General features: G+C 36.5%; 1 protein-coding gene across 1 annotated transcript in view; it reads right to left on the bottom strand.

Annotated features, from left to right (window-relative positions):
- Positions 1-3,143: 3,143 nt before the first annotated feature.
- The window catches only part of DARS (aspartyl-tRNA synthetase), a 38,246-nt gene continuing 15,872 nt past the window's right edge, over positions 3,144-25,517 (bottom strand). The window contains exons 4-15 of the mRNA XM_010079948.1: positions 21,665-21,767; positions 20,329-20,409; positions 19,821-19,880; positions 12,932-13,043; positions 10,823-10,957; positions 9,518-9,665; positions 8,385-8,531; positions 7,638-7,680; positions 6,941-7,021; positions 6,199-6,310; positions 5,215-5,286; positions 3,144-3,729 (exon numbers count right to left, since the gene is read on the bottom strand). Of these exons, the coding sequence (XP_010078250.1) occupies positions 3,638-3,729; positions 5,215-5,286; positions 6,199-6,310; positions 6,941-7,021; positions 7,638-7,680; positions 8,385-8,531; positions 9,518-9,665; positions 10,823-10,957; positions 12,932-13,043; positions 19,821-19,880; positions 20,329-20,409; positions 21,665-21,767 (1,186 nt within the window). The 3' untranslated portion in view covers positions 3,144-3,637. The remainder of the gene's footprint in view (positions 3,730-5,214; positions 5,287-6,198; positions 6,311-6,940; positions 7,022-7,637; positions 7,681-8,384; positions 8,532-9,517; positions 9,666-10,822; positions 10,958-12,931; positions 13,044-19,820; positions 19,881-20,328; positions 20,410-21,664; positions 21,768-25,517) is intronic.

The raw sequence follows: 25,517 nt of genomic DNA, 5'->3' as shown, positions 1-25,517 counted from the left end.
TTGGTACATAATTACAGCTTTTGAGGGTTGTGTTTTGTTGGTTTTTTTCTTTTTGAAGATGGTTAAGGGCAAAAGAGGTGGCAAAGTAGAAGAAAAACTGCCAAACTGCTTACAGTTTATCCTATGGTTACATACTCTTTCAAATCCAAATAAGAAAATAGTAGAACTTGGAAACTTTTAAAAAAACTTGCAGTGAATAAATTCCCTATTTTGTGAGATACTAGCAAAAATGTACACAAGCGGGTTGTATTTTTATTTTAAAAGAAATAATAATTGACCCTAGATGATTTCTGCTGGTTTTTCATCATTTTTCTCTACCAAAAAAAAAAAGTACTGCCACCCTGCATGCAGATAATACCCAAGCAAGGAATAGTAAATAATTAAGATCTGCTTGGGCAAGTTGTGTGCTCTAGAGATGGCTGTCAAGAAGACATGCTGTTTTTCCAGGCTCTCATTTTTCCAGTCTCTCTTTTTGGCACACAGGAACCTCATCAAAGGGGACCCATGGCTGGCTGCAGGGTTTGTGGGAGGAGTCGTGCAGGTGTATGGTGTAGAGGTTAATAGCGGACTCGTGTGGCCTGAATGAAATCATGTCACTGTATGGGACACGTTGTAACGCCAGTATGAACTGGAGTCAAGGGCAGCCAAGCAGTGTGCCACAATGGATATTGCCAATGCATTCTCCATCCCTTTGGCAGCAGAGTGCAGGCCAGTTTGCTTTCACGTGGAGAGGTGTCCAGTACACCTGCAATTGACTGGCCTGGGGGTGGAAGCAGAAAGTTTTCCTGCTTTTACTCTTCCTTTCCTCTTCCCCTGGCCCACTGGGCAGGGAGCAGGCAGCTGTGTGGTGCCTAGCTGCCCACTGGGGTTAGCCCACAGCAGGTGTGTGTGGCCATGGGGAACCAGTCCTGGGCTTTGCTTCCAAAAGAACAGCCTGAGTCCTCTTTCCTGCTGGGCAGATTCAGATTGCTCAGTGAGCACAGATGGGTTTTCACAGGAAAATGTTGTAGTTAAACTTCAGAAGCAAACTGAAGCTTTGTGTTTATTTTGACCAGATGACTCCCTGGCTGCTCCTTACCAATATCCTCTACAGTTCCTTAGTTTAAAAAATTGCAGGATTGTAATTACCATCTGTATATTATGAAAGAAAAAAAAAAAAAACACATTTTAACTGGTGGAGAAGCAGCGGCAGCAATGTGGGCTCCATGTAAAATGCTAAACTTCCTGCAAGTTACTTGAAATACAGGACTATACAGGTTTGACTTTTTCAGAACTATCAGAGTTGCTACCCATCAAAGCAACAAAGTTCTGAAATTACTATTTGCAATGTTTCAAACTAAGTTCTAACAACATGCAGCTCCCACTAAAGTATCCTGTTAAGATTACGTCAGGACAAATGCATTTTTTGTTTTAATTTATAATCATAATTATTTTCAGTTAGCTAAGAAAAACTGCATGAAAGGATTCTGCATACAAAGGAATGGGGGCTCCATCTGAATTCTTGTTCTTGTGCAGCTACTGTGAATAAATCAAACTACAGCATAAACTCAAATAACTCTTAGAATTGAGATAAGCACAGTTGTTACAGGAATGCATGCACAAAACTTGTTGCGAAATCTAGAGCAAGAAACATAGCTCTTGGAATATTTCTTTGGTTGGCATGAAATGTAAGTCAGTAATTTTGCTCCTTGTTAGAAGGATGTGCTTCTAATGTGGAAGCCTTACCAGTTCTGTATGAACAAAAGTAATTAAATGAAATTCATTCCAGTTGGCTTAGTTGAATAAACAACTGTTTTGAAACTTGGATTCATCAGTAGTAAGTCTGTGATGACAATCTGTGTTTATAATCCACTTAGCTTTGTAAAGTACAACTGGGTATGCTGCAAGATTTTAAAGCTAATAATTTGGGGAAGATTCCATGGTAAATTAATTACAACAGACTCATCAGCAAAGCTACAAAGTAGGTTATTCCTTGAGTTGTGTGACTTCTAAACAAAGTTTAACTTTTACATTTCCAGTACTTTACCTAGCTAACCTTTAGTATGATTGTTTTCTAATGGAGAACTCTTGTCACAAAACATTAAAATTAAGTCTTGTTCAGTGGCAGCTGCAAAAGATGATTTGCCCTTTTGTGAAATTCTACACAATTTATACGCAGCCTCACTGACCTTTTTGTAGCATAACCAATATGTGACTTCTCTGACATTTAAAAATCAAGGTAGCAACAATAACACAGACTGTCTAAACAATACCTCCTACTGAAAGCTTTATCATGTAAAATGTTAAGCAAAAATTAAGTCAGGAATTATAAATATGCATGAATAGTAGAGTAACTCTACTGCAGTGCCCAAGTAAGGGATTTAATCCATTGCTCTTTGGCATTCCCACTTACAAAACTGTTTTAAATTTGAAAAAACAACTATCAGATGCAGTACATAAAAGGAAGTTTCAAATACACTGGTTCCTCTCCAGATGCAGGGCACATCCTTTGGTTTGGGAGGAGGAGGAAGAGAAGTAGCTTTGTGCATCACTGCAAATTGAGGAGGTTTGAGTAAGTGATTCATTTGAGAAAACAGATGTCTAGAAAGAATTTTAGAAGTACTCATAGATACACCCAGTTTCTCTAAATGTACAACAGTTGGGCTGTTCACAGCTTTTATAAATGAAAAAAAAAAACCAAAACCAAAATAGGTTGGTTTATGTTATTTGCTTTTCTTTCATTGGCAATAGATGCATGAAATCCTTGCTGATTTGCTTTGTTATTCTAGAGGCTGGGTCAGGTAGGAAAACACAACCTGCTCTCAGACTCCCTGTCCATTTATTTTTCTGACAGTATTATATATCCCTTCTGTATTCCATGAGTATGTGTTACCTTCTATCCATTCTCAAATAGTAACATAAAATAAACAACATGCCTATAGCTTGTATACAACTTTGGAAAAAAAAGGGTGGGGGAGGGAAAGATAGAAAATAAAATTAAACTTTAGGTAGTTATTGCATCATTAAAACAACCACTCAACCAACCTTTATTGATTCGTGATAAACTTGTGAGGATACAAAGCAAAAACCAGAAAGGCAGATACTGTATCTAATTTACTTTGAGATATTTACTGCAATCTATTTTCACAATTTCATATCAATACTTTTTGTTAAGAATGTTCTTCTCACCTGCTTGTCTACCTGACACTCATGTAAATTAACTATTGGCCGGTTTCCTTCTGATTTTAAATTACAAGCATCCAGTTGTTTTAGCTTTCAGCCAATTCTGTCCTTCAGAATATTCAGTCTTGCTGACATAAGTTAAAAATGCAGAATTTTTATTACATAATTTATTAAAATGGTTAGAAACATGATACAATTTAATGCAACACTAGAATACTAACTCAAAGTATCACATTTTCATTAAAAATGTGCACAGGTGCCAGTACAAAGAGTCTTGATCTGTTAAAATATTTTCTTTTAAATAAACAACTAAGGATAAAAAAATTAGTGTGGCACTTTAGTAAATGAGATGTTCTTTCTTTATTGCATATTATAATGCTCAAATCAATACAGGTTCATCAGTAGCAGGGGATATGCTTGCAATCTTATCATATTTGCAGAGCAAATAATCTCACACTTTCAAAAGCTGCTGACATTAGGGTGTCAGTCGTTTGGGATCCCGCGGGAACATGGAGGTCTGACGAACATTATGCAGCCCTAGGTACAGCATAGTTACTCTTTCCAGCCCTACAAAAATGAAAAAAACCCATCAGTATAGTTGGTCTTTTGTTCAAAACTCTTAAAAAGCTAAACGTACTTTGTTATCTACGGCCAGCCTCACACAGGAGTGTGACCGAAGAGTAGTCGACATCAGCATGTCGATGACGGAAAGAAGCCAGAAGTGGAGGTTTTCCATACAGTGCCTTCTGCCGTGATACAGACTTCCTTTGGAACGTGCATCAATAAGCAATGCTACTAGAGACTCAACCCTGCTCTGAATCACTTTGGACTTTAAAAAAAGATGGTGTAGAAAACTGAAAGGGGACGTTGGGAGAACTGTATCTTGAATGCAGTAACAGAAGTATAGTCCAAACCAGTCTTAATGGCTTCAGAGTAAGAGATAAAGTGCCATAAGCAACTACAGTAAAAACCTACAGTTGGGGAAGTTTATGCCAAACCCTCTACTGTACAAAAATTTAGATTCAGCAATATGTTAAGTCCTGTGTAACTATCTGCCAATATCTTTATGGTAATAAATATTCCACAGGTCATTGTGTTCTTTCTTCCTGAAGTCTTAGCGGTTATCTGTATTACTGTGGAACATGGAAGGGCTTCCTAACACACAGGGCTACACGTGCACACTAGCCATGCCGAGATGAAGCTCAGCTGCCTACTTGCTTTCACACACTGTCCTCCAATGCTAAGGTTTCCATCTGAAACAGCCAGAAAAGAGTGTTCAGTCTCACAACATCTCCTGTTTGCCTGGCACTTGGCCTGACCTCTGGGCTGTGCCATGAGGAGCATTTTCTCTGCAGGAGAGATGGAGCTTCAGCTTTCTTGATGTCTGTTCTAACTGGCCTATGATTCTGGATCATCTGCAAATGCTCTGCTCACAAGTACTGCATGATCATCGACCCTGACATCTTGTAGGTATTTCAAAACAGTTGTCTAAATAGCATATTGCAGACCTAATGCATTCACTGAAGGCATATGTGTTGTTCCGAACATGTCAAGTTCTGAAGTTGTTCTGAAAGCATGCCAAGAATGTATTAAATATACTTTACAAAAGTAAGGCTAATGCAGAAAGGCTGAATCAAATCAATAATTGTGTTTATTGACCAGGACCTACAAAGTGTCCTACTTCCATATGCATGAATACCTTCATCTGCTAATGAAAGCACTGTGCTACAATAAATCCATACATAATACAGTATTTTCTTGTTTCCTTAAATTTTCCTCATTGCTCAAATTTGAAAGCAATGTGCCTGGCTAATAAATCATAATTTTTTCCTGTGATCACCTCCTTTTTAAACTTGCCAGACTGAGCCATTAATATTTTGCCTATTTATTTTATGATGACCCTTACATTTTAGCTTCTGTCCTTAAATTCTCCAGGATAAACAGCATCATAAATTTTAACAAAGCTACTATTCTGAAAGCAGGACGCTTGAGACTGAGCAGTTTAAATTAACCTCAGGCTAACACACAACAAAACAGATTACAGATACTTACCTATTCCACCACCTGCATGGGGAGGGGCACCAAAACGGAAGGAATCAATATAAGCCTTTATTTTTTCCAAATCTAGAGAGGAAAAAAGATATGTTTTTCTCCTTCTTAATGAACCCCAAGCCAATGAACCCCCAATGAATACATGTGACTAGAAGACTGCAAACACAATAAAAAATTTACCAATTTAACTTACAAACTAACAGTGGAGTTCTACTCATTAAACATATAAATTATCCAGGACTATCTAGAAATTGGAAATGTCTTGTTTTATAATTTTTTTAGTAACTTAATCAGAAAAGGAATTCTAGAACTGAGTAAGAGCTAAGCCCAACTCTTCATTGTAACTTACGGAAAATGGTGACTTCTTGAATAAACTGCACTGAGAAAGCAAAGATTTAGCAACTACTTTTCCATCTTGCTACAGTGGCAGCTACTCCTTTTTTGCTACTGCCCACTTGCCACTTCACTTTGCCGTTCAGTGAAAGCACAATTTTAATCTACATTTTACTCTCCTGCTCTCCACCTTATTTACTCTTTTACCCTTCCACTATTAGCCAGCCTTGTCTCTGTTGAGTCAAGGACACTTCTTGCTTATTTGCCCTCAGTTCAAGATTTAAAAAGGACAGCCAACCACGCAATACTACTGAAGTACTCTGTAAGGAGTTTGAGAGAGTACAGAGCAGCACAACTGACTAAGACTTGTTTGTCTACCCTCATTCTGTCGAAGGTATTTCCTGTGTTACATTTTCTCCTCAGAAACAATTCCTTCTCATCCTTCCTGTCATGCTGGGAAACGAAGTAATTTCTTAATACCACCACTCTAGATTAAAATGGCTAAACAGAATTTGATGGATTAACATTAAGCATGCAACAGTACTGTGATTTTAGCATAGAACAAATTCTGCCCCAAATTCTTCCTCTAAAGGAAACAAATACAATAGTGATTTATATTCTTTTAAATTCAGCTTCATGTTGACTTGTTACCAATGCCGTGATGCTGGGCTCTCTCTGTCAGCAGCTGAGGATCGTGAATTCTCTGAGCTCCAGACAAAATCTCTTCCCCTCTCATGAACATATCATAAGAGTTAGAGTATTTCTGGAAAGACAAAGATGAGTTTATTTCTTACATACAGTTGCTCCACCCTTAGGTGGCAAATATGTACCTCTCAATAACTTCACTTATGCCATCCAAAGTTGTGCAGTTAGAGTGCAGTGTATTTCGAATTACAGCCCTTTGGCTACTCTCATTAGACTGGAGTTGATTTTAAAAACTGAAGTTTATCCAAATGCCCTTCAAAAAACCATTACACTTGCATGTAGTTATCCCAGCAAAAGATGCTCTAAAGATATTTAATCTGGATTTAGGAATAAACTAGGGAACTTCTAACAACGTAAAACAGCATACTTTCTGTTAAAGTGTCCGTTGCCCTTGAAGAATGTTTTTGCCTCTTTTCAGTGATGGCAGCAGTGTGCTCTGACCATGGAGATCTCTTCATAAAGGTCTCCCAATTTTAGCAAGATAAATTTCTTTCTGGTATCTTTTCACTAGTGAAGACTAACTGTAAACATTTTACAAGTCATGTAACACTGACGTACTCTTGTTATCTGAATTTTAATTATAATGGCAGATCATGTATATACACTATTTTGTTACATTATCCCTACATGGAATAATTTAAACTATAAGAAAAACCAAACATTGACAACAACAAAGAATTTTACTTACGGGGTTTACTGGGTCTGGCATTGTATAAAAAGGTCTCACAGCAAGGGGGTATTTGTCAAGAATATAGAAGTCCGTGTCATACTGAAAGAAGAGGAAGACACAACCAGTGAATCTTTGAAATAAAACAGAAAAATATCTCCCAATAAGTTTCCACAAATTTGACAGTATTACCTTAGAAAAAATAGTTATCAAAGAAGTGGTGTACTATTTTTCAGTTTTCCAACACTACTTCTACTGTAAACTTACAAATGTTTACCAGTAAAATGTCTTGCTGTAGCAACATGTACTTATTTTTTTGCCAAAAATCTTCATCTTCTCCTACAGATTTAGTTAGAATCTGGTTTGGGTTTTTTTAATCATCATAAGAACTGGTTTTAGAATGTACTATCCTGTTGAGTGCACTCAGTACAACAGGTCACAGAAATAAATATAAAAGACAGAAAATTGTTTGAAACAGCTTATTAACAATGAAGACAAAACTGTCAGTAGATTAAATAAGCAGCAGCAAAATGGGAATGCACAATTAAAAATGCTTATCCTAATCACAAGCTCTTCACAACTTCTGCATGTTCTGAGACACTGTATTCTCAATCAGTGTGTAAAAAACATGAAGCAGGAATTTATACCAACCCAATGACTCCATGACATCAGGTTTCAGATTCAACGACAAATTTATTTATTCTAAAATAATCATTACCTTTTCCTTTACCAGGCGTCCCAGGAGCTTTTCATTAGGTGTGCTGAAAAAGATTATCACCATTAAAAATAAGTGATTTAAACGTGTCACTAGTCACGGTATTCTGACTGCTGAAGAGTCGTGTGCTCTGTCTCCTATTGCCATATACCTTGTGCAGCCATTTACTTTCGGCACAGTCAGTGACAAACACCATAAGCAATTAAATCTATTAAACTCTTAAGATTGAAACTTGATGCATAGATCATTTAACTGTAAAATCACACATTATCCTCATAGTACTGGATATATTATGGGAAAGAACAGAAATGTTTTAATCAGTTAATTAAACTCATCTTTCAGTAAATCAATGGGAATGCAATCATGGTTGCTTAATCATTTTCCTGAGAGGTAGAAAGAAGAAATGGGAAGAATCTTTGTTTAATCCTATTCAAAGACGTGATAATTCCCATGAAGAACTTCAATTGTTAGAAAAACAAATGCTTTTTTTAATCCTTACAAGGTTCAAGTTACTCTCACTTTATGTTGTAAGTTATTTTCTTTTGGATTTCAGGTTTGTATGTATAGTCTGCGGTAAAAGAAAGGACTGTTTCCCTATCCATTATCTGTCAAGAGATCTGGATATGAGTACTGTTCATTCCTCTAAAAGCTTGTGGTTCCTTCTTGAGGGCTGTCAGTTGCACGGTACAAAACTGACACTTCACTACCACTTTCACACGATTCTGACACATTTGTGTACTACCAAAGTACCTCAGATCTTCTTCATCACCCATCTCAACACCAGCCTCTCTAAGCATGGCCACAGCTTCGCGGTATTCCAGCCTCAGAGTTGGCTCCAAAAACTTAAATGGCTCACACGGGAACTGTTTGTTCACTGTCTGAATTTCAGTTTGGAATCTATACACGAGGAAACAAGAACAGAAAGAACCAAAACATAAAACAATGGGGAAATGTACTCTTGCATCTAATAATGATTTTGCAATGGCAATACAATTTTGCCACAAGAGGTCCCTCTTGCAACATAAAAAGACTTTTAAAGCCACTTCTGGAGAAATCCTGTACAATCTTAAGACAATGTTTCATGGAAGTTAATGCATCAACTTCAATGATATACATGTTAATATTTTACTATTACTTCTGTTTTATTCCTTTTGTTAGAAGTAATTTGGCTAGGTCAAATTTTCACAGTAAAGACACTGAGAAATCATCCCCTTGACTGGTAATATTTACCCGAGTTCTCCTTTGATTTGAATAATATACTATTTCAAATATAAAAGAGAGATTTCCTTCTGCACACATGAAAAGATTTGCATTTCTGCTGGCAAGATAGTCTAATTTGTAAGCAAATTAAAACCCCTTCCTAAACTTCTGGCCTGGCTTTTTAATGAGTTGGACTGTGAATAATGGAAAATAATCTTTGCAGCTTTCATGGCAGAAATGCAGGATGATACAATAAATTTGATTCAGAAAAACTTTCTTAGGTAGCAAATATTAAGACCAATTTCAAAATGGAACAATCAGTCTACCTGTAGTGGAATAAAAAAAGAAGGACCCTTTAAATTAATGATGGATCATTTCTGTTAGGAAGTCCATTCAACAGCAAACAAGAAGTTTTCTTACTGCAAGCGAGCGTACTCTTAGAGATTCAACTCCAGCTAAAAATAAACAGTTTACTGGCCTATGGCTTGAGTGAACTTTAAAAGTCAGGCACAAAGAAATAGTTAAGAGCAAAGCAAAAATGTTTATTTTGAAGTTTTGTTGTAAATCAGATTACTAATGATCATCTGACAAACTGAGGATAAAATGCTCACCTAATTCATAACACAGTGCAAGAGATCTCAGACAAATGAAGTTGCTCATGAAATGGAAAATGCTCTCATTACCTTTCCTGAAGTCCCTTGAATATCTGCACCAAGGTATCTGCAATCTCATCTACCACTTCATGATAGTGATAGTTAAAAGCCATTTCAATATCCAGACCAACAAACTCAGTCAAGTGTCTGTGTGTGTTGGAGTCCTCAGCTCGAAATACTGTAAAATTGAACAACAGAAATTCTAACTGACCTGAAATTATAATTTCATTTTGAAAAAAAAAAAAAAACACAGACAATCAATCGGATTAGCATTTGGATCAGGCAGACAATGCTGGTTTTAGACCTGACAATTCTCACCAAAAAAACCAGAAAGAAAACTAGCTGCCTAAGAGCATCATTTATAACAGCACTGACAGCATTATTGTAGCTGTGGTGCTCAAAGGATACAAGACAGACAAGACTTGTAGAGAGGCAGCATCTTTTGTTAGACCAACAGACAGACGTGGAAAAAAAGACAAGCTTTCAGGCACACAAGAACTTTCAGATTTGAAAACTGCCTTTTTCAGAGGAAATGAACTTGTGCACGTGTGTGTTCTGGGTTTGTTTTTTTTCAGATATATGAGTCTTCCTATAAACCATTACTCATTTGGTAGTGATTAACGAGAAATCTAACATCTTCCTAATTACTTGCATCTTTTTTTATTTTATAAGCTGTTATTGACTTGTTTTCCAGCATTTCCAGCTTGCGTATCTTTAAACCTGTCTGAGGTCTTAGGACGTGGCTGCTTCAGGTGGTAATACAGCGTTTTTTTTCTGTCAGCTTTTGAGAGAGTGCATGAGACTGGAAAGTATTAATTTTTTATTATTTACTGACAGCCCCGTTATAAGGATGCAGTTTCTAAATAAAGTTGTTTGGTACATATACAAAAGCAAAGGATAAGTATATGTTAATGTGCAATCTGAAGTACATAAAACCTAGCTTGCCTATTTTCACTGCTTACTACTGGGCAACTAAAGGCAACTGTGCAACTACTGGGCACGGCTAACAGGAAACCATGGCTTCAGTAATCACAGTGGTGTTCCATGTTTTACTAACTTCATCATATTACCAATCTCCAATACCATTCTATTCATCCTCCTCACAGAACAGCAAGCAGTGGAGTACTCCACCCTTATTTCAGCATTTTAGTTTTGTTCCAGCAACTTCTCTGACTTTCATTAGTCACCCCAACTGAAATTTGTGTTCGGTAAGTGAAACTATATTAAGTGAAACCATTCAAAGCTTTCAGCGTGTGTGTTATCTTATTTGTACCACTGCTGCTAAAAGCCATCACTGCACACTTCAGACTCTAGATAAACCAACGCTTCTCTTACCTGGCCCAACACAGAAAACCTTTTCAAAGTCAGCACATATACACATCTGCTTGTACAGCTGTGGGGACTGAGCCAGGTAGGCACTGCTTTTGAAGTATGATACAGTAAACACATTGGCTCCTCCTTCACTGGCAGCTGAAAAGCAAATGCTTGCAGTAATTATTAAAGTAAAAATGTAAAACATAAATCAGAGGTAGAACGATAGACTATTGGTCTTACGCTTAAGAAATCAGAAGGAGATTTTTCTGCAAAGCATATTGGAGGAGAAAGATATATTTGCATCCATTAGTGGTAAGGAAGTTTTGCAGCTCAGAACTGCCACACATTGTCTTGCAAATCTGCAAATTTAGTTGCAGTAGTTGAAAATGTTACTATTCCCAGCTGTCCTTCACCTTAGAGAGAGAACAGCATAGAATGCATGCTTGTAGCACCACATCTACTTGCAGCCCAACACTTCTGTGGAAATCAATCTTTATTAGTGACGTAGGCTTCCAGGGGTTAACTGTAAAGGCCGAGATAGAAGTGCGTATCCTGTTTTGCCAGGACCATCTAACTGAACCTCTCTAACTGAAGGCATAAATATCTCTCAAGAGCCAAAACTAGATTTACCAGAGGACACCTGCCAAAGGTATAAAGCTTCTTCTCTGCTTGAGGCAGTTTTCATAGAAGGTTACCTTGAGAGAACAGGAACCAAGAACACATGCATTTGAATCCCTTACTGCAAACTGCCTACCAGCTGAGTCACTCTACCTTTCCATTTCCAGTGCGTGATACGAGAGTTACAGTTGCCTAACAAAAGCATGCGAGTGAAAATTAGCTAATAATCTTTGAAAGTTCTAATGTTAAGATAGTACTAATTATTATTATTAATAACCATTCCACTGAAATTAATGTTTCTTTTCTTTCATTACCAGTACTCCCACTGAAATGGTTTCAGTGAATATTTACAGTTAATTTTGAATATAGGTAACTTTTAAAATCTCAAACCTTAGAACAGCTACGATATTTCAACTTGAAATTTAGTAAGGATTGCATCGACTTGAAAGTTATTTTTACAACATATGATCTCATTCAAACAATAGGATGCTTGCTTGCTTGCTCTCAATGGTACACTGCACAGTAAGAATAGCACACTTCCTCAAAGGTCCTACGTAAATAAACTACTTGGGAGTCTTTAGTATTTCATGCTGTTTCAACTGTCTCTGTAGGAAAAAAGTTATCTAATCTTAGAGTTCAACGATACTTTCCATGTTGAAAGAATAGCTGCTTACAAGAATTTTGTTAAAAAGCCCTTTTTTATCTCAATCAAGAGCTGTCTTCAAAAATAAATACAGAAGTACAAAATTCAGTAGGCAAAATGTATGTGTATCATGAATGCACATACAATGAGCATAATATAAATATTCTGCCCTACAGTAGCATTTTCCGTGTCCTGTCCCAGCGACATCAACTAAACCTCAAAGAACACCAATATGATAGAAGAAAAACATGCACCAGTAAATCAAATAATTTGACTTTTCAAAACAATACAGCAGATCAACAACAGAACTAGAAGCAAAATCTACGTTTCCAGACTTTTAGTAAGGCTGCAGGTGTTATGCCACACTTTCAGAAAAATTATCTACCACCTTCTATTCAGCCATATGCTCTTTGCTAAAGAGGCGACATATTACATATAAAGGCATCATCTTCTATACCATGATACGCTTGCTGTAACCTCTTTATGAGGGAAGCTGCTTGTACTCTAAATTAGAGTGGGGTTTTTTTGATACTGGGAATGGAACTGACAGTGCTCAACATTGAGAACACTGATTTGAAGAACAATGCTTATGATCAGACATCTGTATTTAACCAAATTAAAACTTTAAATGCACTGCAGACTACATAAATCAGGTATATATATTTGTCCTGTCATTCTTATAACATCCAAAGTCAGGAGAAAGTAAAGAACAACTTTGATACCTGCTAGAAGTTTGCTATGCTGCAACTAAATCAGAAATAAAACTTAACCTTTTCAAAACAAAAACTTACTAAACCTTTTGCACGATAGGTACACTGAGCAACTGTAAAAGAAGCAGACCTGTAGCTGCTGGATGACATATACAATACCTGAAATGATTTTGGGAGTCTGAATTTCCACAAATCCCTTGCGAATAAGAGTTTCTCGGAAAAGCTGACAAATACCAGACTGAAGGCAGAAGATTGCCTGACTAGTGGAGGTCTATAAGAAGAAGATAAAATAATAAATCCTAAGTTAGTTTTTCCTAACTCTGTTAATTTTTCTGGACAGCTGGAAGGATGAATCTCTTCTCTTAGGAACACTTGATTATTGTATTTGCCTAAACAGAGAAAAGTGCAAATCAGTAATTGTTTATTACACAAAAAGAAACTGAAAAGGAAACAAGAGAAACTCCGAATTTCAATTTATGGCACATTCAGTTATACAGAGGGCACTATGGTCAATCCTGCATTTAAAGAATCATTGATTTATGAGATGTGCTTCTGCAAATAAAGGTTTTATAGTAAGAAATTGAATAAAACACTAAACCTATTAAAAAGCTTTCAGCACACTGAACTAGAACAGCTGCAGTAATATACAGTGCAGGATAAAAGCAAAGCCCTCAATAACTTATGTAAGGTAGAAATTTTTGTGTCTATTAAAGGCTTCCAAATACAACATTTTTCATGTAAAAACACAGCCACACATTAACCATGTACAACACTGTCACAAAAACATCCCAAAGCCAAGGTCTAAACTCCCAGCATTTAAAACAGCCCACCTAACATCTGACCATATGAACTGCAGTTCTTCTGTCTTTTCAAAATTTACTGCAAAAACACATTTAGCTGAAAACAAAAGTAGATTTAGCTGAATTGATCATCCTCTTTTTGTTTAATTATGTGTCACAGTTAAGCTACTTATCTGGTTAGCAAATACCTACACTAAATGTTCCTGTAACACTTCAGTGTGAAGAAAAAAAAAACCCTTAGTGATCGCTGAAAACACGGCAACACGTCAACACTGAACCCATATCTGATTTTGTGCGTACAGCGTTTAAGACCTGACAGTTAGCAAGACAGAAGCGTATACAAAACCTAACGAATTCTTGCAAACAACTAAGAGACAAGTTCTTTACGACAATCTGCGTCACAGCACTGTTTACTTCTCCTTTCTGAAAGGTACTCAACTTTTCAGTTAGGGTAAGAAGAGCCTTGTGGGCTTTTTCACATGACTCCTACCAAACCACAAAACAAAAAACCCCCAACCAAAACAAATTATATAAGCACCCAAATTTAGACAGTCACTCAGCAGACACGCTGAAATGAAGCTACATCCATCATCTCTGCAAGATAAAGATAACACTTCACTGAAAAACCAAAATAGAGAACTGTAATAATACTGCAGAACTTAGTTATTTGGAGTTATTTGCAATTTTAGCTGACCGATAAAATATCTCAGGAGTGTAAGTGGTTGAGACTAGCAAATAATAGTTAGCAGCTCTCACTGTCTGATAGCATTAACCACAGCCGCTACTCCCACTACTTTCAAAATGAAGGAAATGAGGTTTTGAGCAACAGTTACAATAAGTACCCTCAAACTTTTTCACCTTTTTTTACACAGGTCTCCCAGAATCAGGCATATGCTAAGATTTAGCCTGAGTTCTGGCCATAATTTGGCAGTGTTACATCAAAGCACCGGGATGGTTCAAAGAGATATTTTCTTTTCCTTTTTTTTTTTTCCCTTAACCATCTCCAACTCAGAAGCTGAAAGACATTTTCTAAGAGATGACAAACAGTCACATTTGGGTTTATCAATAGAGTTTTTTGATAAACTAGACATATTTCTAAAAATGCTAAGAGACAAAATGTATAATATTTACTTAAAGCAGGATACTAACAATGCCTTCTCTACCCTTCTGATGAACCAACACCAGTTTCGTGCCAGAGCAGGTAAGAATGCAGTCCTAAGTCATATGGTCCTAGGAAAAAGAAAAATGGTTGCTAAACTCAGTCCGAAAGCAATTACTTGGTCTGACGCCTGAAAGTGTGCACAGAACACGGCCAGTCAATAACTAACACAGTTCTCCACTAACACGAACAGTTTGTCAGGTAGTAACTCCTCCTGGCATTAGTGAAGAGGCAGAGCAAAGACTCTTCCATCTGTAATTATAGATTATACCTTAAAAATAGCATTTACAAAAGCAGCCAAATTCACAGATCTGGACACTGAAGCTTTTATTTAACTGCAGACCAAGGAAAGAAGAAGCCGCAATTCTCCGCACCTCAAATTAGACCTGACAAGACCACTCTTCATTCTACCAAGGTAGCTGAGTTGCAGTACCCACTCATTCAGAGACTGCCAACAAAGATAACTGTTGAGAATTTGTGATACTGCAGTCTCCTTGTAAGAATTAAAGAGTCCAACAAGACATTTGAGATAAGGTCCTAAAGAACTGCAACTGTCAACGTGCAGTGGAGTCAAATGGATAACCACAAAAGACTTATGTGCTGCTACAACCTCCCAAAGATTTTAAAGATGATTCTGTGTCTACATATGGAGAAACACTCTTCAGATTTAACTACATCCTCCACACTGGTATAATGTTTAGGACAAAAAGAGAGTGAATTTATCTGACAAAAATAATTCAAGCTGTTATCCTTTCTTTAACTAAGATGCTTGTCTGCATATTACCATGTTAGGTACAATGGCAGGTAACACAGTTACCATTCGAGCTACCACAGGCAGGTACAACACAGCAAACTAAAGACAGAGACAGCTGTCAAAATGAATTCATTTTTACCATTGCTTTAATAAAGATTTTGGCATGGCATTCTTTTCCTGTAGTGTTTACTCTAATTAAAGAACTCTTCCACATAGTTGCCAAACTATCTTATCTGAGACTATGGCAAAGACAGTAAATATTCCTTCAAGAGTTAAGCAGAAACAAGCAAACTTACACCACTTAAATGCTGTTGCAGTTAACAGTGTTAATGTTTTAAATTGGTCTGCAGCATTGACTTTACAGGAAAACTCATTATTTTTAATAATCACCTTTGTTACAGGCAGTATAAAAAAAGTTTCGCTAACAATGCTAAAATATGAGTTTCGGTCGTAACCTCACTCTAATTTCACCTGTGTGTTTATTATTTAAAAGCCACAAAGGAAAATATTATTAATAATAGAACAGGGCATATTTTAACACTATAAGCAAGATTATAAAAAACAATTATCACTTTTTATTCAGCAGAAGCTGCGCTATTAGAATAATCACAGCCACATGCGTTGACAGAGACCAACAAATGTGTTTCAATAGGACTGAGGGCAGTTAACACCTTATGAGATCATATCTCAAAGAGGTGTGACTAAGACACAGATGTGCAAAGTTGTGAACTTTTCTTTTTACCCTCACACCAGCTATAGAATTTGTTCCACTCTCACCTCAGTTTTGCTTTTCTGTTCGCCTGCTGTACCTACCTATCCTCCACCATAAACAACCACTAAATAAAGTAGGCTAAATAAAAAGGGAAAATAATGTAATAATTTTTTCAATTCCTCTACTATATATATGAGAACTGAAGGTTTTGCTAGGAAATAGGATTTATGTTAAATAACAATATTTTAACCCCAAATTGACTAAAGTCAACTTGTATTCAAATTTCAGCATTACTTGTAGTACAAGAAGAAGATACAAAGTTTGCTGTCTAAATGACTGGGACTGTGTTATGTCTTCACTATCAAGTCACCACCCACAATAAAATAAACCATACATCTCCTTGTTCACTATAGCTTGAATTCAGTCAGGAAAAATACAGTTTTTGCAATGAGTAAATTGACAATTAAATCAAGCTTGAAGTAATAAAGTATTTTGACAAAAACTGCATTAAGATCAGTGTACAGCTGAACTATCATATAGTTTGACATCCATAACCTACTAAAGATACAGTTTAATGTTTATGCTCTACCCTGAGCAGTTTAAACAGGGTAATGTTGCCCCTAAAAAGACTATGCTTTGGTCTCAGTGAGCTGTGCATTAGCAGACACAATTACAGCACCAGCACTGCACAACGCATGTAATTCAAGTCAAATTTGGACAGACACTGTTAAGATAAAAACCCTGCTGGACATCAAAAGTAAGCCAGAGCAAGGACATCAGCCAGGTCCATTGTTAAAACTTCATGAACCTAAATTGATTTTTTTCTTCAGAGGAAGACATACTAAGAAGCAAATCCTAAAAATAAAGTGTTTCACTTGTTGCCTTTTCTTCATTGTTTTTCCATCTACCACAGATCTTCACGAAATATGGTTTCTGTAGGTGTTTTTACAGACGTGAAGTCTACACACCACTGAATACTTCAGTTAAACTTAAGAACAGCAGAAAAGATAAGATTTACAAACAGAATCAGTGCTCCAATTTGCCTTAATTGTTCCGATAAAGGAATGGTAAATCAAACATCTCCAGAATCAACTGGTTTGACTTTCATTAAGCTCTCATAAAAAATAGATACTTAGGTCAACAGTGGTTTCCTCACGGTCACCTGTGGTTATGTGAAAGAAAATCTGGTCCATACAAGCACTCTTCTTGCCTCTTACCAGCTCTCTTGTCCCTATACCCACAATTTCTCTACTCCACAAGTATGTGATCTGTGTTTTATGAGTTAACTCATCAGGAACAGATTCATTCTTTCTCAGTCATCATGACTTGGAAAGGATTTTTAACCCCCCTCCACCTAAATAATCACTATTTTCCCTCCATATATCATAATAACAACTACAGCAATAGCTTGGGATCTTGGCATTTAAGTACTCCCATCCCTAACCTCAAGAAAATGACCAGACACCTCTGGAAGATCTCTGTCAGCAACCAAAATGCAAGATTGTTAAAAATACAGTGCACTACTCAGTCTATTTTCACACGTACACAAGAATGGAAGTCTCGCAATCTTTGTAGAACACTTTGCATATTACATCTCCACTAATGTAATTTCCTTATTATTAATCACACTCCTTCTTTTGCACCATAATCAAACTCTCCTTGGTATACATCATAGCTGGATGGAGTGATGCCATTTTTGGAAATCCATTCCCTTTCATTCATGCAATAGCTGAATTTCACAGCTCCACTTTATCACAATTTGTCTCCATCCAATGAACTCATTGGTTAATCATTGCTTAGAATTAGTTAAGCGACTTAACTGCTTTAAAGACTGTATTTAAATGGACAAAAATAATTTTACTTCCATACTAAGGACGTTTTTTAGTCTGATTCTATCCAAGATCTATGCATTCAGTTTGTTGAATCTTTCTCCAAAAAACAGTATTTCTCTTTTTGATGTTCGATGACCTCCTTCTTCCTTAAAAAACTGGGGCACTGAGGAAACCAAAACTAGATGGTACATACATCTGTGGTTGGACTTCCTCCCACACTTGTAGGAACCAGATCATCACAGCATCTCTGTTAGAACTACTCTGTTAACATCTCTTCCCTGCTGCCCATGATTTGGTTTTCCTAGAAGGAAGAGGTACGGGAGAGCAGTGGCTAATGATGGTTTCAGATACCTCTCTGAGACTTCAATACATTATCTCTTCTAATCCTCCTTAGAACATGCCTACTTACGCAGTGCATTTGAAACACTAGGGGCTCTCTGAAGTTCTGTTTGTCCTATAGCTCCAGTCTATGCCACAAGTTATTGAAAATCAATTAGTCCTTTTGGGTTTTTATTTTTCCCCAGTTATTTTGAAGGACAAACTGCCTTTGTGTCCGTGCTCTTGTGATTCCATTGCATACTGTGCTTAGAATATGCATGTTTATATAAGCACATATATTCTCACTGGGGTTTCCCTGTTCTCCATTACATACCTTTTCTGTTTATTCAGCTCTCCCTTTAAAAAAACAGGTCAAAGTAACACATAATGATTTAGAACCTTCTTTTGCACAAGCAAAACTCCTGCAGAACAAAGCAAACTTATGAACAGGCATGAGCCTACTGTTCCAAAATAATCTGCTTTTGTTCTGAAAAAAATAATGGGATGTGCAACAGAAGAGACACACAGATATGTGACACAGTTAGAGACAGAAACTTTTCCCGTACATAGGAAGGCAAGATAAATACCTAAGCCTAATCAAGGGAAAGCTGTAGCCAGGTTACATCCAGCCACAGGTGCATGCAGAGGACAAGATATAAGGCACTGAAGTACTGAGGTTTGACATTTCATCCTTCCATCAATTTCACAAAATTTAACCTGAATTCCTGTTCAGCATGAAACTAATTACTATTATTTTCAGACAGTATTTTACCTGTTATTTCCTTTGTATTGTTTCTCTGTTCTCCTTGGGGTTCATGGCTCTTTCTGGTATATTATATGGGTATTTCATTAATTTAATAGATTTTCTTAAGTTTCTCTGGAGTGCTGTTGAGTATTTTTCTTCATCAGCAGAATTTAAAGTAAAACTTGCACTTCGAGCATCCCAGAGTTCTCCCTTCAATTTAGAACACTGCCTTACCACTACCATGAGCTGACAATCCTTTAAATTATTTTCATCACAGGCTGGTACAATTTCACATGCAAGACATGCATTATAGCACCCCAATTACATGTTAAATTCAAACCTTCCATCTTATACTTCAAAATTGAGCTCTTACTACAGTTTTTGAGTATCAAAGACTACATCTGAGAAGAAGTGTTATCTCTAAATTGTCCCCATTCAGTCACCTTTGACTTTTGTAAATAAAAAAGCCCAGATGTACATGGCCACATGCCAAACCCAAAATGTTCACCTTTAAACTATGTGTTCTTTGATTAATGTCAGGAGAGGTGAACATTTAGGATTAAAAACCTCTGTGTTTTCACAATGCCATTCAAAAATAGAAAAATGTGTTATCTTTTGTCTGGCCAACAACACACTTCAGTCAAATCCACGACTTTCATTGCTTCATGGATTAGAAACGTGGAGAATAAATACTTGCAGGCAAGCATGGAACACAGCACGTTCCTTACCCTCAGATCAATGACTCTGTTGTCCAGTCTTGTATCTTGGTTTACAGTAGCTCTTCCATCCTAAACAGTTGTGCAAAAATACATAATGAATACATGCACCTCCAAAAAACAACCAAACACCAACAAAACAAAATCAAAGGAGAAAAACATCCTTTGGCTAAAAGTCAAGAGCTACTTCTAAGTTTAGTAGAATTTCTAGACCATTCTAGAAGGAATATACAGCAAACTGCCAGCATAGCAAAGCTTAAGGTGTAACTTTTCTCAGAGGTCACAGGCAGAAACCAACTATAAGGATCCACAAGACACACACACAAGACTGCAAATCCTCTGGTTTTGACCTTCTACTGCAGTTCAGCAGACATCAAAGCCATAGAGGAAAGTAAAAAAGGAAGTAAAATGCAAGCCTAACAAAACCCCAAAATCACTGCATTAAGGAAGGTGCCTGGCTTTCATGCTTTTGTTTAGCTACAAAGACAATTAAAAGTATTTGAGGATGCAAAGTTTTCACCTCCTCTCCTTCCACTTCTGGCCGAACAGCATCATCCAGCTGTAAGGGCAGTCGGGGTTCAGCTAAACTGATCACATAGATCTGAAATTGAGACAGGAACAGAAATAGCATGAGATTCAGCTCAAAAGGAGGTGTGATTTACAAAAGGATATTTCTGGCATGGACTTGAAACAGTGTTTGCATAGGCTGTTAGCTGTAAGACTGATTTTCTTCAAATACTTGAGATACATGTGTGCATTCTCATGATGTTACTGGAAGTGCTTAGTTCTTATTTTCCTTTTGAAAGATTAAAAATATCTTTTATTCTGGGAACCACTGAGTTGAGCAAGTACATACTGCCTCAGGGACAAGCCTATTGTCAAGAATGACAGGTCTAAAACTACTAAATTTCACAGAGTTTTAGGTTCTGATTCCAGCAAGACCACCCTTTCTTCTTGTTGTTAATGTATTATTTTACTTACCATCTGACTGTATCTGAAAGAGCCATTTTAGAGTGAAAATTTATGAGATACCTAAAATACAACCAGAGAATGAAAAACACCTTGCCTTGCCTTACAGTCTAGTCACAGGTGCGGTGCACTTAATATTCTTTCACGAAAATCAAGCATACGATAATCTGCACATATTAAAACATGTTTCTTCAAAATCTGCATATCTTCCCCAATGCTGTTAGGTAAAATTTACCTTACTGCTATAACTATAATTGCCCCTGTACTCTGCTCTTGAGGTGACTGTGTTTCAGCTGTATTGTAGGCATACAGTTTGGCTGAAAACCTTTAGAAGGAAAGGATATTACATAAAGGTTTAAATACGCTATTTAAATAAATTATAAATTTGCACTTGCTCCAGCCCTACAGCACAAACTATAAGAATTTTAGATTTCAAGAGCTTCCATACAATTAAGCCAGTGCTTTCCTTTTGCTGAATTATGTTTTCTATTCCATTGTACTAATGAGAAGACTGCAACTTTCTGATAAAGGTGACATTTCTGAATTGCACTTAAAAAGCAGCAGACTTTTTATTCCAGTATCTGCTACAGTTAAAAATCAAAACTAGAATTACAAGCATTCCTAGCCAAATTATTCTAGTGAAATACTTTATTTTCCTTGGTACTGTAATTCAAATGGCAGATAAAACCAGGAAATTCTAAAAATCAAGTCTCTTAAAAACAGAAATGCTTCATGTTTACATACGATACACTGAAATATGTAGTTTAAAGCAGTTTATTTCTCTGGTATGGGACTGCTTACTGACAAAGTTTATATATGTAGACAGACAGCCAAGACAGATAATCTCTCAAACAATTAACCAGTGCTCCATTTGCTGAAAAATTTACCCTTTGAACGTGAAGCTCAACATCTTGCTGAGTACAACCTCCGATTTTCTGATGTGCTTTCCTCACAACGCCTTCTACATCCACAATGCTCTCTTTGTTGATGCTGTCAATAAAGATAGTAGGCTTACTAAATGTCATTGCACACCGCACCAGACTCGGTACTGAGCACTAGCACATTCATGTACTGTAGGGAGTGCTGGAGCAACAAAACTGAGGTAAGGATTTAGGTAAAGTTACTTATTATATATATAAAATAACTGAGTAATGAAAGACTTTGCTAAAATATTCGCAGCTACAATAAATTCAAACTGGGATGGAAGACTGGAGAGGGAAAGAATTATGATTAAGCTTAGTGCTCACTCGTTTGTGTGTATACATAAACTGACAAGTTGCATAGTTCTTCTTCTAGGCCACATAACTCTTGTATGTGTCAGCTGATACAATTATCTGAAAGATGTGTCTTAACCAGCAGCACAACAAACTGAAAGGAAGTCCTAGATCTGGAGGGGAAAATCAAAACTGACTGAGCTTGTTTAAACTACATGACTTGTTACTGAAAGATGCAAGATGCTTGTAAGTCACTTCTTGAAGACAGGGGACATGTTAATTGCTCTCCACTAAGTCACTAATAGTACATTAAAACACTATATAATATCTTGAAAGCATGCCAAAAATTACAATATAAAGTATGTGTGCTATAAGCAAACAATAACAAAAGCCTCAAGAGCCATAGGTGAGAAAATAATTTGTAAGAGCAGTTTTTATTTAGGTATTTAAGGTACTGGAATTTAAACTAGTAATTTTCTACAGATAATCTCCCCCCACTGGAAATTTATTTTCACTCTGTCTCTTGCCAGCCTGCTTACAAAAGGCCAAATATCAGAAGATACTTCTTTCCTTTTTATGAAAAAAACTGCTACAATTAACTTTATCTTTCACTTCTCAGGCCTTCTTGAAAAGACTGGAAAGAACTTTATGTACATCACTTGACCACATAAGCCTGTAAAAAGCAGGAAAGTAGCAGTCCCACAATTTAACTGCAAAGAATAAGAGGTGAGCAAGGATGTCATTGGGCAAGCTAGCCACTACTGGTCTTGGTAAAGCAAATACCAACTGACAATTTTCAAGTTTACAAGGCTGGCTTGTTTTTCAGTAAGACCCCTCCCCATGCCCCAAAAAAAACCAAACCAGCAAAACCCATATAGGTAAGCTGGAGGGTGGTGAGATAAATATTTATATACACAGGAGAGGTTACTGAGGGGCAGTAACCCTCAGGTAAAGGAGGTAAGGAGAGAGTACAGGCAGGTACAAGTTACTGCTGATGGAACGATAGTCCTAATCACTCACATAAGCAGCAGTTTATCTAGCACCACCTGGAGTAAGTCAGTTTAAGAGCTGTTAACAAAATCGAGGGATTCTAGCCCTACAGTCTTTTTGTACAGCTCCAGTAAAACCACTTGAGAAACTTATTAGGACTGAGAAGCTTCTCTTTAGAAGTATCTATGTTCAGAATTAGTCATTCTCTCACATTTTTGAAGTAGCATTTACCTGGCTAAACAATTAAGTTTATCTTTTTAGTTGATGAGGGAAACTTAGCTTTCTTCTCTGATAAAGCCCAAGCGGTATGACCCAGAAGCAGCTGGGACACAAATCACCAAGTGTTTCCAACTATGACTGCTTGCTTGCCCTGCTTTCTACTATTCCTGAAACATCCATATCAGCCCTAAAAAAAGCTAGATGGGTCTTCAGTCTATCCTGGGACAAATGTTATAAAGCTGAGTTCACATTTAAGTTACCCAACAGAATTTTTGAATAAAAATGAACAAATTTTTGAAAAATCCAATTACATTAAAGTAATAGTGGAAAATTCAAGCACCAAAATTCGCAAAACCTACAGCATCATTATGAATAAATTACAACTAAGAAAAGCCAAATTTGAGCATTTTAGTTGATTACACAATTGCTTTAATGGTAATACTTTCAGGTGATAGAACTCAGTGGCAGCTGCTCTAGAAGTTATACAGACCACAGTGCTTCATATGCTTAACTTGCTTAACCATTAAGCAATTCCACATACTCCATAAAATTTGTGAATAGTATGTTTTTCTGATACATTTACACTTTAAAAGAGCTACAGTTGCTCAAATTGGTATAAAGAACAAATGAATACATTTGTACAAGCAGAGGTTGATAGCAGGCATAAATCAGAATTTATGTAGTTAAGGGTGAACCTCCATTCATCTCCACTATTTAAGCAAAGGCAACAAATTCAAGAAAGACAAGGAGAAATGACACTAAGTGCTTACAAGTACACTCACAAATTATTCTGTTTAAAACCCTGTAAACAAAGACTGAAGCAGGAATATGCTTTACATGCAAGAGAATCTGATTATAAGAAATGGACAGAGAATACATCATGCTAAAATACTATTAGGCGTAACTATAAATTCCCTCTGCTTTTCAAATACGTGAATGTTTAAAAGAATAAAATTTTTACTCTTTTAATAACTTTTTTTTTTTTAATAAACAGTTCTCCTCTACTTCTCCCGCTTCCTTTTTCATGTAAACATTTTGGCAAATGCCCAGAAAACACTACTAATGACATGAATAGCAGTGTTTTCATTGAAAATATTAAGTTTTCAATCTGCTGAATAAAAGGCCACTAGTAACTGCAAATAAAAATAATATTTTAAACATATTGAAGCAAATTCTCTGCACTGTGAAAAAGAAAATAATAGTTAAATGCAAATGTGTTGTATGATGGATTCATAATCAGATTACTGATCCTATGACTGAGAACTGGTGTTAGTGAAGAAATTACAGAGCTTTGATCAGAACACGCACGGAATTCAAGACATGCAAAATGCTATCAGTTTAAAAATAAGGAAGAAACTGACTTTTGCATCATTGTAACTGCAATATTGCTTTGCAAACTTGCATAACAGAACTTTAAAACTTCACACTTGTGATTAAATGTGGGGTTTTTTTCCTCTCTCTAAACTGGAGTTGCAATTAAAAAGGTACGTTTCTTGGTCTGGAACACACTTTAGAACTGTAACATCCCTTAGTCATTAAATTTGCCATAATTTTATGATGTATTTCAACTCAGTTCCTACCTATGTATATCCCTGTATCCAAATATGCATATAATTGCCTGGGCACACAAAAGCACCACCAAGTTTTCTACTGCATATGACCATCTTTTTATTTCCAAACATTCATCATTTACTCTAAACTTTCATTTGATAATTAGAAAACATCCTTTTGCTCATTTAGACCACATATCTAATCTGTTATGGAAGGAAAAGCTTATGCTTTGAGTTCTGTTTGAACTGTGCTCAGCAAGATCTAGTGCTGGAAAAGTCCAAAGTCCCTAACATAGTGCATCAAATCTAAACTACAGAAACCTAGAAGGTCCTGCTTTGATCCCAAAAGGTAATTCCAAGAATGTTACTGAAATGGTAATTTCAGTTCAAGTTAAAAGAAACAAGATGCTTTAACTAAATGCTGATAGCTACAGCAAAGTGTCCTCCATAGCAGCAGCACTAAGTCATCTAGGTGATTTTTTGACAAAATTCCCCTGGGTAACAAAAAAAACCTTAAACAACCAAGAAAAGCAAACAAGCAGCAGAAGAGCATGCCAAAGCTATCACAATTTCCATTAAAGACAACAATATTTCTATGTGTAATTAATACTACAAAGGACTAGACACTAAATTAGGATGCACGATGCATGAAGATAGATGACATCTTTATATTGTTTAATCTTTAAAGAAGCTATTTTAGTACTAGATTCATGAAGTCCAATGCTAAAAAATGCCTCTGTATAGCAAACTGCTTCTTCATATTGTAA

Source organism: Pterocles gutturalis, unplaced genomic scaffold (genome assembly GCF_000699245.1).
Source record: "Pterocles gutturalis isolate BGI_N339 unplaced genomic scaffold, ASM69924v1 Scaffold37884, whole genome shotgun sequence".
NCBI lineage: Eukaryota > Metazoa > Chordata > Aves > Pterocliformes > Pteroclidae > Pterocles > Pterocles gutturalis.
The sequence above is the reverse complement of the archived record's forward strand: the minus strand, read 5'-3'. Positions and strand labels throughout refer to the sequence as shown.